The sequence below is a fragment of the Bactrocera oleae genome, chromosome 5, assembly GCF_042242935.1.
Source record: "Bactrocera oleae isolate idBacOlea1 chromosome 5, idBacOlea1, whole genome shotgun sequence".
NCBI lineage: Eukaryota > Metazoa > Arthropoda > Insecta > Diptera > Tephritidae > Bactrocera > Bactrocera oleae.
Window position 1 is genome coordinate 69,755,511 of NC_091539.1, and position 19,922 is coordinate 69,775,432.

Sequence of the window (19,922 nt, forward strand, 5' to 3'; positions counted from 1 at the left end):
CATTCTACAGCTATTTTCTAGCAGCGCTGAACTAGACCAACTTTCGCTGCACGCTGGCGTTTAACCTCAGCGAAGGTTAGTGGCGCTGCAACAGCCGCTCCGTAAAGGGTGGTGTATAGCACCTCAGCTAGGCTGCACTGACGGTCAACGTCGCTGCTTGCGTCATGCACAACGGCAGCTTGACATCGGCTTGCGCTGCTGCTCTCCTACTCTCCACAAAATAATCCAATTAGTGTGGCTGGGTTCTATGAGCATCTTGTGGTGGTGGCATTGTTTGTAGATTCGGGTTTGCCTGTCAGCCTGCCCGGGATGACTCTGGCTTAGCTCTGGCTGTATGTGCAGGCTGTGTTTGCCTGGCATTGTTATTGTGGCACTAGTTCGCCGTATACCGACGATAAACGACGATGGCAGCGCTGTCGGCGTCTGGACTTCGGTGCTGTCGTGTCGATTTTGTAGAAAATTTCTGCAAAACACAGTTTAGTGTAGACTCCCCGAGGTTTCGGTTGTATCGACAGTAGTTGTAGTGCGTGTGAGCGAGTCGCAAAGCCGTCGGTGTTTTGATTATTTGCTGCTGGATTGAAAGAAAAGATATTGTGCTTTTAGAAATCTTCTTGTTTGTTCGTTTTTTGGGCTGAGCCACAAATTTCGCTGGCTCTAGCGGTTTGCAAAAAGTGAATATAGAGAGGTGTGTACCGCCGGTTCGTTGTATGTGTGTGTGTGTGTGTACATGGCTTTGAGAAAAAATCACGTTTTGAAGCGGTCGATTAAACTGCGATTAAAGCGTGACACCGTTCGTGTTGTTTTGCGCTTTGTTGTTGGTGGTCTTATTATTCATTGTAGTTGTTGGTTTGGAGGTCAGTGAGCGCCAAACGTGTTATTCACGCGATGCAAAGGGACAATCGGGTGTGCAAAATCGATTGCGAATAAATATAAACAAAATAGAAAACGATAAAGCGATATTTTTGTTGTTTGTTGTGGCAAAGAGTGATAAGAACTTCCAATTAATAAAAGAAAACAATAATTAAATTGTTGTTGATTTGGCTAGCAAGTAGGTTGTATATGTATAGGCGTTTCTCAAATACAATATGGCAACACCAACATGTAGAAGTTGGAAAATATTCGCATACAGATATATATTTATATAGAAATTTTATTTTCGTCGCTATCTAAAGTCGCGTTTTACAATTAACTAAAATATTTAGCATTAAGATAATTAAAATTTATTGAAAAATTAAAATTATTATAAAAAAAATGTATTTATATTACGTTATGTTATGTTTACTTTAGACTCCAGCATCCAGTTTGTATCTCAGTATCAGCTGATTTGAGAAAGATTTTTGCGGTCTCCGCTATAATAACTAAATTGACCGTTATTTTAGAATAAAACTTAAATTTTACAACCCGAAAATCAAATTTTCGAATTTTATGCTATAAATTTTAAAGATTTAATAAAATGAAATGGCTGTAAGCTGATATGGAACTATAGAGTTTTTCAGAGAGTTATTCCCAATTTCATAGAAATATGTAAACAAATTCGAATTTGGACTTAAACTTATATTAGCAATATATTTTCTAATAACACGTAGAACATATATTTTTAATATTTTTAATTAATTCCGAAAAAGTAACTATATGGTGTAAGACTTGACATATTTTCAAATTAGTTCGGATCATATTCTTATTAGAAATTCAATATTGTTACCAATTGGAATTTAAGGTAGAATTAAGATTAGATAATCCTAACTTTATTTCAATAATTACTAAAGAATGTTGTCTTAACGTTTATATCATGTGATTTTCCAATTATTTTTAACACAGAAATTCAACTTGATTAACGCATAATAATCACATGTTGTAAACATTTGAATAAATGATGATTTTCATTGAGTTCAGAGATGACACAAAGGCATTAATATTGAAAATTCAATTCAATGGGAATATTAGAAATGATACTGAACTCTTTCATGTTGAAATGAAATTGTAGTACTTTAGAGTATTAAGCAGACTACTTTTTGGACACTCACTTATGAACTTCACAGTTAGGTACTTAGAAGCTCATGGCCTCTCTTAAAGAGTTTTTTTTTGAACGGACGTTATTTGTAATGTGCGATCACTGCCACATAAAAATAATAATGAGAGTCATATATAACTTTTCTTTTACATTTTATATAACAAAATACAAACAGACCAGTAAATTAACAAACCAATTTTGCTTGCAGATTATAATTAATCACTAAAACACAAATGATCTCAAAGAACTCAAAAAAGTGTTTGAATAACTCTACCTTAGACCTAAATCAAATCTTAGGCGTGAAAATATAAATAAAGAAACATTTGAATTTTAAAAAGAAACGCAAAACATTCTCAACATGCCACATATAGCTGCCACAGGTGCAGCCCACTACAGCGCCACTTCAACAAAGCTGACACCTACTACACACAGGCGTTGGCTGACACTGCTCCTCCTAGGCTGCGTGGCCAGTTTATGCGGCAATATGGTGCAAGCCAGTCCGCTTTCGCCACGTGAAGATTTTCATGATATAACGGGCAATCCGAATATGAGGAACTCACTGCAAATGCCGAATCTGTCAGAGTCGCGTGGACAAACGCGACGTGTGGCATGCCGCCGCGCTTGTTGGGCCATGGTGAGTACAAAGATAAGCACTTTTTTATAATAAACAAAAGAGAAACAAGAAAATATGTGCATAAAAACAAAGCAAACAACTTTGAGGGCATATGCATGTATATTCACATGCACGTGTGCGTGTGTGTGTGTTTTGGCAACACATGTTTTCATGTAGTCGAGGGGAGCATTAAATAGAATTGATAGCAAATCCCTTTATGCGCCGCATTGATGGAATCCTATTCAATTTGTTATTTTTGTTTTTGTTTTACAATGGTTTTTTTTTTTTCTTTTGATTTTGCGAATTTCCGCAATTACTTTGATGGATTTGTTGGATTATTTTCGGCGTTGTTGCACTCCAATACACAAGCGAATATGTGCATATAATGTACTTGTATGTGCCACAAAATGCCACATGCACACGCGCACATATGTTTGTTTGTCATAGATGCGGGTTGCTTGCCACAACGCTTGCCAAAGGGGTTGCTGGACACACAAACACATGCACACATGCCACATAAAGCCTGTGGCAAGCAAGCACCGACTTGGTAGGCCTTACATGTGGGTGACTAAGTATTTGCAACATAGCTTAACCCACATCCAGCCAACAAAACGTCCCCTCACTTATTCCTTCCTCCTTAACTCTGCATTTATATTCCTACGCGCGCTGCTTCGGCTGTGTGACTGAGCCATGCAGCGGAGAAAATGTTTTCATTTCGCATTTCGCATTTTCATGTTTTAATTTTGTACACGCTTAGAATTTTAAGCAGTTGGAAAAACAAATCAACTCGCCAACCCACTCGCCAAGTCGCTACCTTAACTCGCCTGTGTATTACGGTACATAGTTGTTATGCAGAACTCGGTCGTACGAAGTGCATAAGCGCTCACATACACTGACAGCACACACAGCATGGCTAAAGTCCATAGTCGCCCTCAGCCCATATCCGTAGTTCTCTAGCCCTCGTCTAACATATCAAGCAGCCTTCATTTCGTCTGCTCCCCTGTGCTGTGCACTTCGGGGGAGGTTTCGCTGTAATTTGTGGACAGTTGCATTTCAAATACCTGCAGGGCAATCACATCAGGGCGCCTTCGACTAATGAAAATATACTGGCAAATACAATTGTATGTAGCATGTATGTATATCCGCATTTGATATGAATGAAGTTGTATTAGATGAGCTGTCCTGCCCATTTGCACACAGTTCAAATGTATTTGAGTTACAATTATTTCGGAAATATTATTTTAAAGCTTTGATTTGAAAGTTCTAGTATTACAAAGCATTTCATTAATTATTTGTCGTCGAAAGAATATAAATATTGTTATTTCTAATATTTTCATTTCTATTTTCTTTATTTTTAAAATATTCATTTACATTTAATTAATAAACAATTATTAAAATGGCTTCTATTTTAAATTAAACTTTATCTACAATATAAATTCAGTATTTATTAAAGACTTTAAATTTAAAAGGAAAATAGAAATGATTAATTTCTTAGTTGATGATACTTGAAGCTTTAAGACAACTTGAGTCGAAAGAATTTAATGTCGATCTTTGATAGAAAACATCTGTTAAGGCTTCGATCGGTGGTTAAAGACCTTATATTAGTTGAATATGATATTGGTCTATAAGACGCTTCATCATATTTTCTTTTAAATATCGTTTAAACCTTTTCTTAACCTTGGCGCAATATCAATTCTAGATTATTGAAAACATTTCCTCAAAAACTATGTTGGGTTGCTTCGAAAGGAATTGTTATATTCAAGAGGTGATATTCACTTAAGAATTAAATTTTTTTTATATTGAATGTAGTAGAAATATTTCCGAATAATTAATTATATAAGCGTACTTGTGAAAATGTTCTAACTTAGTGTAATCAGCCTCCAAAACTTGAAACGCGTTTTGTTCGAAAAGCTGTTTGCAGAGTTGGTGAGGAAATTTCTTCGAAACAGCTAGATAGATCTACTTGCAACACAAGTCCGTTTTAAATATATATTTCAGGCAATGATTGAAGGAATAATATTTTTAAGAACAATTTCGATTTTTTAACCACTCTGAAGTGTTAACTTTTTCATGAAAAACTAATTTTATTAAGCATATTATAATTTTTTTTTAAATTTTAAATAGTTCTTCCAACATTACCGCATTCATCTATTCTAATAATATTTTTTTGTTGTTTTTGGATTTGAGATAATTTTTAGCAGAAAAATTTTTACTTAACGAAATACACCTTTTTTCGGTATTCCGCCTGGAGATTAAGAAATTGAGGAAATCCAAAATTTTTCTTAGTGATTTGTCTATTATTAGAGTACAATAACTTCTGCAATTGTAAGTTTTTTTTTATTTATTTATTTATTAATTAAAATACCTCTTCACAACTCAAAACAACTCTGGCTCGTTAACGTTCATTAGTAGATAGGAAGATGGTATTTCAGATCATAAAGGCAATCAGCGAAAGTGGACGTGGTGCGTAGGGAAATTCTGGAATTCGTCATTGCCTTCGTTATTCTTTCTTAAGTTGTTACTGTGCTAAAAAATAGAAAACAACTATTTTGGCAAACTTCAAAACTCTCATCGTTGAAACGAAAAAGAACACCCCTCTAAAAAGTTCAGAATTTCTTTAGATATGTTAGAGGTTTAATATAAAAAATTATGTATGATAGTGAAAATTCACATTTATTTTACTGGTAATTGTCAAAATTTTCTTTAAAAAAAAAATATGTTTCTCATACCTCTAAGTGTCATCTGAAAACGTACCAGCGTTCTTTATTTACAAGTAATATACAGCAGTTTCTGAAATATTAAATAAATAAACTCATAAAATCGGAAAAACAGTGAAATTTTCAATTTGCATGGCTCAGAGGAAAAAAATTTCTCTTTTGGCAGAACTTCATTTTATGATAAGATTTATTCGAATTAGAAGTTGGCTATTTACTACAGATAAATGACCACTCTCTGGATAGAAGAGAAGCTGTCGTCAATATATACAATAAATTCTATTAAAAAAATGCTTTTTCTTATTAAATTCACTTCTTTGCCGGAATAATTGAAATGCTTCGAGTTATTTTCTTTATTTATTATAAACTAGAGGAAGACCCTAATATGCATAATCTACAAATTTGTATTTATATAATTTTTACATATATGCACATATGTGACATGAAAGCATAATGTTTTTATTTTTAACTTCTAAGTGACATTTGACCCAAATTGACCTGATGGATCGGCAAACAAATACTTACGCACATACTGTTATTCCTTTTTAAATGCTTTTGCAAACAATAACTGCCCTGAATTTGATTTTGAAAATATGCAGCAGCTGTGAATTTGCATTTCTAATTCGGACGCAAAGAGGCCAATCAAAAGTGAACAACGGCAAGCACAACTTTACGGAACAACTTATAAGTGCGCCCTGCATACACACAAACATATATGCATACATACATAACAACATATAAATGGTACAGAAACTGCTATATACATAGGTGCATATATGTGAGAGTGTATAAACAGTGGCATGTGCATATGTTGCAACATTAGAGGCAACTGCGAATCTCTCGAAACTATTACGCACACTTGGCACACAACTCGTATTTAGATTAAATTAAATTTTATAAAGTTGTGCAATTCACAAAAACTTTTTGTTGCACATTGCTGCTGGGAATGCTCGAAATGAAATTCAAATTTGAAAAGAGCAGCGCCGAAAAAAAACTGGGTAAACAGATGCATATGTGCTTGCAATGGAACTCTTATATGCACAAGGCATGCAACGGTGTTTATATGTAAGTGTGCACCAATATACATATGTGTGCGTGTGTGTGTGGCTTTGCTTTTTGACAATTTTGACAATTTCATTTTGTGCATTGCTGACAGCAGTTGTCAGGCACTGTAGCTGTTGTTGTTGTTGTTATTGCTGCAGCACAGTTGCATAACTGAAATGGGTTTGCAGTGCAACGAGGCAAGTTGTTGCCACCCGAACCGTATGCTTTCCGAGTTTATGGCCAAAATGTGCCAATTTCTGTGCACTTTGCATTCGCAAGCGTTCATTGCACCGACTGTGTTATCTGCTCGTATTTATATTTGCACAATTGTTACGTGGCAGTGCAAATGCGTTTGTGCGTATGTGTGAGTGTGCATTTATTGTGCAATTATTTGCATACTCGCAAAACAATATGCAAATTGATAAAACGGAAATGCAGCACTCAAACTCACTGCCACGTGAACAAACTCACACATATTCAAATATATCGCACACACATACACGCGCACCTGCATGCAGTTTATCCGAAGTAAACGCAAATATTTAGGGAAATGAACTGTTTCGTGTGTGGCAAAAGTAAAAGTGCTGTAAGGCTGTTGCAGGTGTGTTTGTGTATTTTGCTAAGCGAAAGTTAGCTTTCGAAATGTACCGTTACCTGGTCACTTGGCTGCTGAAAATATTTAAATGGAAAGAAAAGAGTGGCGAGTCGTTTGTTACCTAATTTAGCCAGCACTATTCATTATTGCCAAATTGAGATAGGTATACAGGGTGCGTCTGTATGTAAAATTTCAATAAATTCAACACTTACTAACCGATTGAATTGGTTAAAGCGGACACACCAATCTAGTGCAATTCTAATCATGATCACTGCTTGGATATGAAAAGCTGTCAGAGAAAGTTCGGCATTGTTTAAAAGATCTAAAAGGAATAGTTAGTGTTTAAAAGATATTTAGAATTTGTTTCGTTACAGAAATAACATTGAAGAGCCCAGGTCTATGGCACTTGGAATATGATCAATGATTTTCTTTCTGTAACTTAACCGAATTTCTTAAATGGAAAATCCATTAGAGCTCCTTAAATGCCAGTGCATAAATGCATAAATTTGCTTTTTGGGTCGGCGCTTGTCACAAACTCATGTTTGTATCGTAGTTTCAATCCGAACAAAATAGAACAGTTGAAAACATCCATCACCTACAATTCATATGTCTGCCCATAAATGCATGATAAAGCTCCTGATGGTCACTAACTTCAATAAGACTGTGGAATACCAAAATTGACACGTACCATTTGATCCATTTAAACAGCGCGCGCCAGCCGCAACGATAAAACTTTTTCCTATAATAGATTTGTACTACACTTTTTAATGTTCATATGAAGTTTCTCGGACCCTATATTCCTCAAACGCATCATTACTGGTAACGAGACATGGCTTTTGTGAGTATAACTTCGAAACTGTTCAAGAATCGCTGAAGGCACTGAAGACAATCACAGCCAAGACTTATGACCAGTGTTTGGAATATTGGATTCAGCGTTAGCATGCTTGTCTTTGCCCAGAAGCCTATTTTGCAGGCGATAATAAAGATTTGTATTTGTATATCTTTTTTTCTCAGTGTAAGTGAATATTGATTAGACCGTTCGTCACACTGTGAATTGAATGGTTAAGTTCACAAAAAATTTAGTTTATGCATAGAAATTGCCTGGATATTTGATATCAGAAAGAGATGCCATTGCCAGGTTGCCCAGATACCTAGATTTTGCATCCATTTAATTACTTTTGTGGGTTTATTAGAAAATCAAACTATACGCCAGCAATCATTGCTGAAAAAACTGTCTATATATTGCCTGCGGTGATCAAAAAAGTTACGGAAAATGCTGAAAAAAATCACTTTTAAAATAAAACTGTAACATAAAATATTATGCAACATATATATCAATATATTTAATATGTATATATATTATTAATTTTTAACAGGTTCCATTTTTATTTTTATTTAAAGTACAAAAAAAGACAATAATTTGGTTTAAGATAGAAATTTTAGAATTTATATGTATTTTCATTCAAATATTTATATATATATATGTGTGCTTGTAGATGAAAAAAAAGTCATAATAAATATACAAACATTTAATATTGCTTTATTTGCGAAAAAACCACATAGCCTCTGCCATCCACAAATACATACATATATATTTCTTAATCCAAAGAGAATCAACACAAGCGCTTTCAATGTGGTTTTAATTCTAGCTGAAGTAAATAAAAGTACAAAAACACAGCCATACTACCCCGGCTAAGCACACCACAATTTGCCGCCAACAAAATGAAACTCACTACCTTGCCAACGCCGTCAACACTTCTCTCCTCTTCGCTACTTTCATCTAACGCTTTGTTTTCGAAATATCGATTTTCACACACTCGCCTAACGCTCTTCGCGCCTTTACACTTATGACCGTACACCCACATACACCCACACACACGCACACATTAATAACCACTTGTGAGTTGCGCCCGTGTTTGTTGGGCGCACAGCTGGGGCGCTGCAAAAATCTGCTACAAGGTATTTTGCAAATTTCAATGCCACAACTCGGAGCGCACGGCGCTACTCATCACATTTTTCACCTTCGCGCAGGCCACTTGAGCGTGCATTCAACCATCGGCAAGCGCCCTGTTTGAAGGTTCTGTGTGTGTCCTTTTGCCTATTTGCATTGGTAGTTGTTTTTGGCTTTGGTTTTGAAACTTTACGCGCCCGGCCAACACTTGAACTTGCTACCCGTCGACGAAACTTTCAATGTTGCCAGCGTAAACGTGCAACAAACACAACAACAACAATGACCACACACACATACAGCCAGCCAGTCCGAGCGCCTGCTGGTATGCTTCAAATTTATTTATTCGCCGTATTCATCACTCGGCAGCTTCGAGTATACTTCAGTTTTAAATAGAAAATGTTCAACGCCAACCCGACCGCGCCCCCATCTTCGCGCTGGCAACTTGTGCTGCTTTAACGAAAATATTAATATAACAACAAAATAGTAGCATAAAAAACGAAAATACGACGAAAAGCAATCGTACAAAGTGAAATGAAAACCCATTCAATTTTTGGGCGCTCGAAATGAAATGAAAAATCTGAATGAATGACTGACTGACTGAGCCGAACGAGTGTATAAATGACGAGCGTAGCGGCCGGGTGAATAACTTTAATGTGCGCTTATGCGAAATGTGTGCGTGTGTTCGGCTTCATTGCTCAGTTGGCAAATGATAAATTGAACTTTACCTTGAGAAAAAAGTATAACAGCAGTTGTGCGGGAAGTTGAGGCGGGTTAGCGTGGCGTTTTAATATGGCGCAGACGCTGACTTCACCAAGGGTCTGTCTGCCATCTGCCGCCTGCCGTCTGGAGCTTTTTGCTTTCCTTTACATTCGCATCATTATTTTTCTTCTACAAGTGGCCACTTGGCATTCATTTTGGAGCAACATTTTGACTAAATTTACATTTTCATATTTAATTTTACCACAACAACCGCTCACACACACACACACGTTTACTCGATTTTCGGTATTTTTAGCCAGCGTTGGCTAAGGTCGTGTAGTGTGGAAGTCTGTGTGGGCGCCTCAACCGAGTGAAGCGGCAAACAAATCTGCCAAATTAAGTCGAATTCTCATTTCACTACTTGCCAGCGCATATATATTAGTGCATATTTATATATACATAATAATCTGCAGACTCAATGTGGCATGTTGCACTTAATTTATTTAATCAAATCTAAGTGCACTCATGAGCGTTCGAAAGCATAAAAGGGGTTGCAACTACTTTATACTCGCTTTTACATGCGTAAAAATATACGTGTACTTGTATGTGTGCGCGTAGACAATTTCAATATGCCATAAACACTCACCCATAAAATCTGAAACTCTTCAAATCCGACAACTTTCCCCAATTGCTGACAAAAATTTAAAAAATTCAACTTTTGAGTGCCGTTTTTATTTTATGTACGCATAATTCTCAATTTTAACTGCCAATTGAGATTGAGGAAGTTTTCATATCGTAAATTGCTGAGATGCAATGAACTGTGTGATTTCAATCAACGGTTTTTTTTTTTTTTGGGTTCAGACTTCACTTGATGAGTGCTTATATTATACTTTTTCATTTGGTTGGTGAAGAAAGTGCAAGAAATTGTAGAAATAATTTTAATTATTTAATTTTTTGATTGGCGTATCAAAAGCGTTGCCAATTAGTGGAGATTTCGATTATTCCTCAAGACAATGGGTACACAAAAGCATAAGTGTATAAGCAGTTCGGCGGTTTACTAAAAATAAAACGAAAGGAAAATCCAAATATGACAGATAAATTGTCATTATACATTATAGTTAAACGTTTGAAAATTTTGTTGCCTATTCTTTTTTAATTCATAATATGTAGGAGTATTGTAGATCAATAACCCTCTGATTTGGGTCCATGTACCAACTTCACACTTCATATCGAGAATTACTCCAAAAACAAACATCAAATAAATAAATATCGAATGAATACACAAATATTGAAGATTTAATTAATACAGGGTGAGCTATTAGTGATTTTATTGTAGTATGAGAACAATAAATAACATTGGGAATGTTAAAAGGCGAACGTTTTTAACTTTATTGATTGCGATATCTTTATTGATATGTATATAAAAAGAACAAAAATAAGTGGTGCTAGTTAAAATAACGTTTTTATCAGGATGTCGATCTTTTATGACTGCTGAATTCTGACTGCCCGATGGTCATTGATTTGCCACAGGGTGGTCATTCGTTTACAATTGAAACATTTATTTGAGTTGCTTTACTTTAAATTTATTTTGAGCACTTTTTAATACAAAATCAGTTAGGTGACATTGTTCATGACCAAAGCAAAATGAGCTCTATTTTGTGTTTTTCATCATTTTTTCAAGCATTTTGAGCGGCTTAGTAAAAATTTGTTTACGAGTGTTTGACTTGAGCTCGTCAGGCTCAGCGTAATTTCAAATAAGCTTGAGCCAATGTATTCTGTTTTGGCCAACATATAAATAGGAATTTTGTTGCAGAAACTGAGCAGTTTGATTTTTTGTAGTGTAGTGTTAGCTCTGAAGAGCGACAAACAATAATGACAGACATAATGAGCCAGAAGATTACCATAGACTGCTTCGTTTTTTTTTTAGTAAAGCCTAGTTATGATTTCATAACAAATTTCGACCTAAGAAGGGACCTTTTGCTCACACAATAGATTCCGAAAGGGTTTCCGATTCTCATTCATTACCATCAATATTTATTCTTGTAGAGAAGAGACGCCCCGCTGGTTTAGAGAACAGCAGCGCGATTAAGTAAGTTAGTATTGCTGCTGTTATCGAAAGTTACGCACACTTTTGAAAGAGTTTTAACTTTCGACAGGCTTCCTAAGAAATTAAATTATAAGCCGACAAGAGTGAGCACAACACTCCTATCCCTCCATGCACTCAAAACTCACCGCTAGGCATATTGTATCGCCCAGTGCAAGTACTACCACTAGTGAAGTAAGTAATTGCCGCTGATAAACACTTGACAGCAGCAGCACTAAGTAGACACTTAAACGAAACTAACTGTTATTACTTAGTAAACGTTACACGCTATATTGAACCTACAAGCAGTCTGATTAGTACACGCGCCAGCTCACCTAGCAGCCGTCAAACGTGCAACATACAAAATGACTGCGCCACAACCCAGCAACTTCGCTGGCGGTCTGCGTTCGTGTGCGCTATCAAAATTTTCAACTAAATATTTTCCAGTTTTTCCACTAGCTCTAGCTATTTTCCACACAACGATTCGGGCAGCACACCAAACAGCAACGCGCTGGGATGCTTGCAATAACAATAAAAGCTGTAATGCCGCTGTCGGTGCATGGCTGGTGTTGCAGATTTTTCTTGCTAATGCGCTTGCGCGGCAGTGTAGTGCAAATTTAATTTTTTTTCCGTTTTGTTGCACTCACCGTGCCACAGCCGCGAGCAACATTTTGTAGTTGCCACCGCTGCTGCAACGCGCCAGGAAGCGTATTAAAAGAATTCACCTTTGTTTTTACGCGCTCACACACCTTCAGATAGCGCATACGGCAGGAGCCTATGGCTTCTGTTGAAAGCTGCCAAGTGTGCTATTAGAGGCCATAACGGCGTAGAAAAATATCTACAAAGAATACTAAACCAATAGCCATGGCCGCTGGTTGCAGGGCAGGAGGTGAGCGTGAGTTAGCCGCCTTGCCACGAAGCAATTAGTAGTTTATGGCATATGTAAACATGTGTATGCACGCATATATATATACATATATATGTATATAGCAATCTTGCAGCATCCTACCAAATGAAGTTACCCTTGATTAGCCATATTAAAAGACCACAAAAGTGTCAGACAAATGGCAGTTATGAGGTTAATGCTGATTTATGTGCGAGACGTTGGGAAGATAGCTGAGTATCCATAATGCAAGTAGTAAGAGTACATAGCAGTCATGAATATGAATATGACTTTCATAAAGCATCTGAAGCCCGAGTTGTAACATTAGAGTGTTAAAATGTTTTATATGTATATTAAAATATTGCTCCTTGAAGACAAAATCCAACCGTTTTTACACATGATTTGGAAAAATAACGCACTTTGAAGCCTGATTATGGATATGGTTCTAAACTTAGCTGACCATTCGTTCCGGTTTGGGAAACGGACGGTTTATGGAAAAAATCGTTGACTAAAAAAACCGTCCCGGATTTTGCCGACACAAATATGGTCACCTAATTCTAAACCATGAAGAATTTTTAATAAGGAGTACAATCGGAGCTAACATAATTACAGGTTGCTTATCGCTTTTAAAAAAATAAATTTTTATAAATTTTGACTCTTAAAAGAATTTCCAGAAATCAAAATAACCAATGTATATCTCTTCTATTTTATATTTCTCTTATATGTATTATGCCTACAGATGTCACTCTAATATCAGCACTGTGTCTGTTCACTAAGCTCTGCCTTAAGGTCTCAGCTAAAATTCCAGCTTTCTGCTTGACTTTAAGGCCATGCGAAAAGCAAAATCATACTACATACACAAGCAGTATATGTTAAATGCGCAACGTAGGTACTTGGAATTTCTTTGAGATTTGCCAACCTATGAGACCTTTGGGTTAACGCGGCACAAAGTCACAACTCAACAATTTTAATGGCGTAAACGCAGCGGGATAAGCCAAAAGCAAAGAATGTTCTAATGCCGCATATATATAGTTTTTTTTTTCAATTTTCCTGCCTTCGTGTAGTCCCAAATGCACGTTCCGACCGACGCCAGACACCAAACGCCAATCTAAGCGCAACAGCACACAATCAGCGACGCACATGAGCTTCGGTGCGATTGGAGTAACCGTGATGAAAGCCGGTGTGTTGTCGCTGCTGCTGCGCTCCATATGTCATTTCTACGCACTGTCAGGCTGACAGCCTGTCGCTGTCGTTCGTCTATCTTGTGCTGGCTGCTGCCGGCGCATCGCACATGTCGCCAATCATTATCAGTGGACGTCATGCGGCAGCGCGACTTGTGCAACTCGACGCTTGTGCGAATCATTGCCAGCATCCAATGGACTTCACTCAACAGCCGCTGCAAGCGACCGAGTCATGCGCGCTTATCTTGTGCACCCAAGCAACGCGGTTTCAGCACAACTTGCCACATTTTGTTGCACGTACCATTCATATGTCCATTCGGGCCGTCCATCTATTTGTCTGCGGTATGGCAGACATGTTGCTGCCACTGCCACTGCTACGCCAATGCAGTTGCTTTTCAAATTACACTCTTATTGTTGGAGTTTTTATTGTAGCCATAGCCGGCCCTGTTGTTGCCGCCGCACCGCGCATGCGTACGTGCTGAAATTGTTGTGTGTAATTAATATTGTGTGGCCGGTGCGCATTGGCCGCCAATCGGTTTGGCGGAATTCTTAGCGCAGCAACTTCCTTTTCAGCCACAACTCAAACGGCAATGCGCGCCACACAAACGACTGCGGCATTCACATTTCAACGCAAATAATTACAAGTTGTTGTCTCTCGCCAACAAACTGCGTTTCTCTCTGCAATTTCTTTCAATTTTATTTCTATTATTTGCTGCGTTTCATGCAGACGTTGCGCTCCAAATGCGAACTAATACCGCGATACGTTTTCTTGTGGCATGCAACACATGCGCTGGCAACGTGTAACATGCTGTGTTGCTGCTTGGAGCATTGAGCGTGCAGCGCAATCTCAATTACAGCCATTCTCGGTGAAATTCTAATAAAATTGTTGATATGTGTTGCGGACATTGCGCATTTGCTACGCATGCGCGCAGCAGCCGATAGCAAATGCAACAGCACCCAACAGCAACACTAAATAATAGCTGCGCGTATAATAAAAAAATGGGAAATCAGCAACTTGTGCTGGGCAAGACAACAGCTTCAGCGAAATTGCATACAAAATACATTTATGCTTTTACATTTTTCAAATATCTTTGTTGTTTTTGGCCATTCATATACTCCGATGTTTGCAATTAATTGATTCTTCAGTTTCCTTTTTTGTCTACCACAGCCTTTGATTAGCACGACTTGGCCTCATTTCACTTGATTTGACGCTTGGAGAGTGTTAAAAATAAAAAAAAGAGACGAGTTTTATACAAATATATTTTTTGCGATTAAATCTCTTAGCGATAGTAAAAATATTGATTGGTTGGTTGGTTGGTTGAAAAGGGAGGCGCAAGAACGCCAGACTGTAAGCAGCCCCACTTAAGCCGTCATTTGGCCCAATGTGTTCTCGGGTGCTAACCAAATTAAGCCTTATCCAGCAACTCAATGAATTTTGTAATATACCCATGTTTTTCCACCCCAGCTGCCCTATGTCTTATAAGTTAGAGCATTGGGTGCCGTGGAATATATCCCGTTTAATTCGACTAAAGGTTGGGCATTCGCAAATATAATGTTCCAGCGTCTCATCATCCTTCGCGCATGCGCTGTGGATGTTCCTTACAGTATTAGTAAATTCCTTTTTGCCTAGAAGTAGAAGCCTTTTGGTCTGCCCACCATTAAAAATTTTAGTAGTATTCAATGCACTTATTATTATCTTGCATAAAACCAGGTTTCGAAATATTTATGCCACAATTTCTGAAATAAAATACAGTTTATTCAGGATAAGGGCATATTGTAGTCGTAAGTCTTATGTTTGGAGTTTATATTTCTTTATCTACGAATCGGTATTTTACTATTATGTGTACGCCCATAATATTTGTGTAGTAAAAGGAAATCCATTATTTTTCCAAGAGATGGCGTTATTTATCTGTATCTCGCGTTGTGCAAGTCCGATCGTGTTTAGCTGGATGGCGTTAGAAAGATGACATTTCGTACTAAACAAGCTTTTCTGACAGTTGATTGAGTTGTTTTTTGAACGCGCGTCAAAGATGGACTCTAGCAAAGAGAAAATAGCTACCTTTTTTAGTTTTACTTCGATAAGGGCGAAAACGTAAGGCAGGCAGGTGAAAATGTGAATAGCGTTTATGGCCCTGATACTGTAACAGCCAATCATGCGCAATTTTGGTTTCGACGATTCCGTTCCGGTAATTTCGATGTCAAAGATGCACCACGCTCTGGAAGACCAATTATCGAAAAAATCGATCAAATAATGGAAATCGCCGAGTCCAAACAGCGATTACGATTGTCCACGACCTAAACATTGCACAAAAAACTGTTTGAAACCATTTAAATAAGGCTGGATACGAAAAGTAAAAATTAAGACATTCAAAAAATAATGGATTTCTTTTTACTATAACTAATATAAGAAGCGCAGAGAGCCACTAATACAGTACTGATATATTCGAAAATTTTTATCAGTCCTTTTTTTTAATTTAATAAAAAAATGGTATGACCTGCCCTACCGCGCTAGGGGAAGGTTTGAATTTTATAGGCTTTTGACATCAGATTGAAAAATTTCTCCTGCATTATTTCGATATCTTATATATTCAACAATATAGTCGCGGCGAGGGCGATTAGATTTGCAGCAATGCTCATGTTCGGTAATGTTATATTGGTGTGAGAATACATGTTCTAAATTTTTTATCAATATTGAAACTGATTCTTTTGCGGCAGCTTTATGTGATAAAGAGGCGTAGATTTTTCCGATTTCGCGCATTTTCAAACTGCAAATAACACGAATACTATGTACCGAATTCATTTATAGTGATTTATGAGATATGTTCTGTCACGGCTACTTGCTGAAAATAAAATAATATAATATGTCCCGATCTTACAATTTACCATACCAATACTACAGATAAATAAAATCGCATTATAAATATGTGCAGCGCTTCTTCCACAAGCAGATAAAACCATATTTTCGCAACGTCAAAGCCATTTATCAATATCGATATGTTATGCATATGGCTCGACGCTTGTCACATGCATGTAGCACGCGCCCGAACGCAGTGAGCGCATTGTCGCATAAGTTATAAACATTGCGTCGGAACAATATTTGAGTAGCAAGCCTGATGTCATACCACGCTTTGTGCACGACGCTTCCGATACCTTTTGTAGGTGCAATATAATTTTGCTAGACCAGCCGCAGAGTGCTCCACATGCATACCTGTTCGCCATTATGTGCTTTTGAAATGTCTTGCACCATTGTCGCTGTTTTACTGTGGCAGATTGGTAAAGGTAACTTGCCTCGACTTCATAGTCCGCCTTACTGCTGCTTATCCTCTACCGCTACATCTTTATGCGTTTTGCTTCTAAAGACTCACATGCGCTCGTGCCTCATGTCGCACCTTTAAAGCGATTGTTTGCTTTCGCTTCCTTGCTTTCTTTTCGACTGTCATATTGCTCGTTGCACTGCCATAAATTCACATAAATCATAACTTTTGTTTGGCTTCTTTGGGTCACTTGGCGATTTTGCAACTTTTCGCTGGCGCTGAAGTTCACTTGCGAGTTGCAAGTTGGCACGAACATTTAAGCCTCTAACTTCGCAGTAACATGCTCACGGATTTACATGTTGCAACATGCGAGAAAGTTGGACAGTTCTCTTTGCCTTTTGCTGTTTAAAGGTGTTAAATTTATTTTAAAGGAGTCCGAAGCGCCTTTTAAACAATATTTTTATTCACATACTTCTACAAATCTTTTTCTACTGGTATTATTTCAAATCTCTACTTGACGCCCTATTTAAACCCACGAGCACAAGAGATATGAATATTTTATTAAATTTCATCTTCGCCCGCTTCTTCTTTCTCCACTAACATCCTGAGAAAAACTGCTGTCTGCGATAATAATACCACCAATTAATGGCCACCTTTGGCTCTCCCAGCCAGCAATTGAATGGCTCCCGCTTAGGTGTCAGACAGCAAATTGATGTTGTCTGACCGAATCGTCATTTGTTCAACGCGCAGGCAGACGCGGTAAAGCGCAATAACCAATGCAGGACGCAAGCGTACCATCAATCATCAGTTAGCGTGAAGAAATATTGCGACCAAAGATAGCTATCATTAATTATAAGTTTGCCGCTCATAACAGCACTGAGGCGAGTCGTCACCTGAGCAAATGTTGAGGGAGCTAGGAATAGCATATCAAACAAACAAATACATAATAATTCGATTTTTAGTAGAAAATTGAGTTTGAAAAGCACCTGTCCTTTACCTATCGCCGCAAGCAGTGCGGGAAAGCGCCACTTGTGGGCATGTGGTCATGCTGCACCAAAAAATTGGGTTAATGAGTCATGTTATGGCAAATATTAATTGATTTGCTTCACAGGTGTAATTAGTCTGTTGCTTGTTTTTGAACGCCTGAATCGATTATCTCTCACTCTCTCTCTCTAGTTCGTAATCCTAGCTGTTGCTTTTGCATTTCCGGTTATTAAAAAGTAAATGTTCGTGCAATTGCGTCTCATAAATTCTTCAGTATGCTTTAAAAGCAATATATAGCACATAGCGAAATTTTATTGGAATTATTATGGTGCGTCATAAATTTGATATGTCAATCATTTTTTGGCTTTTAGTGCCGACTTGGTATTTCATAACTTCATTTGTTGACGAAATCGGTTCGAAATTAATTAACTTTATCATTTGCTGTTTTAAAAATACTTTGGAAATATGCATATTTTGGGACTAGGATGTGAATAGTGTATACTTATAGTAATTTTAATAAAAAAATTATATATTGTATATATATATTTTTTAACTAGAGATAAATGTGGAATCATATCTGGTTCCTGATATATATGTGTGTTGAATCCAATTTCTCAGGAACGAAATAGCAATTTTTGGGTCAACTATTATTAAACTTCAATAGGTTCCTCAGCTTTACGGTCTATAACTAGTCTCTGTGAAACCAAATATGCATTTTGAGTGCGGACATCTAAAGTTAAGTTTTCTGGGATCAACGCGGAGAGAAGTCAAGTATATGTTAAAGTTCAGTAGTGAACTTAATTAGTTCCCCAGACATAGGTCCGTAACTAACTCTAAGTAAGTATATAAAAAATGTTCGTATTTACATATCAAACGCAGAGTTTTCTAAGGTCTAGCAATCCATGTCAGCTATATGTATACTATACAAATAGTTTGGTGGAAAGAAATTGTTGAACTATGGAACCTGAATTGGTACCAGAGATATAGAGAATACATAGTCGAATTTAGATATCCAACGGATAGCTTTATACGGACGGAAAAGAACGTAAATACTCATAAAATCGGTATATCTTGGTATGAAACCTTAGTGAAATGAATCGAATTATGGCACCTAATTTCAAGGTCTACAACTAGAACCTATGAAACTAAACAGCCAGTTTTGAATTTAGATATTAAATGAATAGTTTTCTAGCGGCAATGCAGGAAAACCAAGCACAAAACAGCTCTCACCGGATATAGATTAACGTTTGGTGGTATGCTTTTAAGAATTTTCAACATTTTCATTGCAAAAGTAGTGAGCTTCGATGCTTTATCAGATGAGAAAAATGTACAACCTTAACCATAACACAACCTTAACCCAGCTAAGAAGCGTAATGAAATATATGTATGTATGTGTGTATGTTTAGTAGGGTGGAGTGAAAAAAAATTTTTCTTGCTTAGCCTGAGGGTAAAATTTATAGATTATAAAAAAAGGAAATTTTTGGAAAAAAAATGTTTAACACCTAAAGGCGGCCCAGTCACTTAAAGTAAATTTCGAGCTAAAATTATTATTACGTATACAAATTTTGATAAGTGTTCTAGAAGCTGTGGAGAGTAATCTTTCTGGTCAATTAAAAGTTATGAACTTAAAAAAAAATTTTGTGGCCATTATTGGAGTTTAAAAAAAAGGTCTTAAACGACAATGTGCTTTTTTTTCGCTCCACCCTAATGCTTATGAACATGATAGCAAAAAGCCAACAACAAAAAAAAGGCAGCAAAATAATTGTTTGAGTTTGCAATCAAAATATGACTGCTGCAATTGCAATCAACAATTTACGAGATCTATCTAACTCATATGTCTTAGTGTGGCACATACATCTGGAGTTGGAATTGCCACATGCTGCTCACGCCATGTAAATTATTTGCCACAT

General features: G+C 37.0%; 1 protein-coding gene across 1 annotated transcript in view; it reads left to right on the forward strand.

Annotated features, from left to right (window-relative positions):
• Positions 1–463: 463 nt before the first annotated feature.
• Positions 464–19,922, forward strand: part of LOC106626971 (uncharacterized) — a 112,576-nt gene continuing 93,117 nt past the window's right edge. The window contains exons 1-2 of the mRNA XM_014246885.3: positions 464–685; positions 2,220–2,645. Coding sequence (XP_014102360.2) covers positions 2,370–2,645 — 276 coding nt within the window. The 5' untranslated portion in view covers positions 464–685; positions 2,220–2,369. The remainder of the gene's footprint in view (positions 686–2,219; positions 2,646–19,922) is intronic.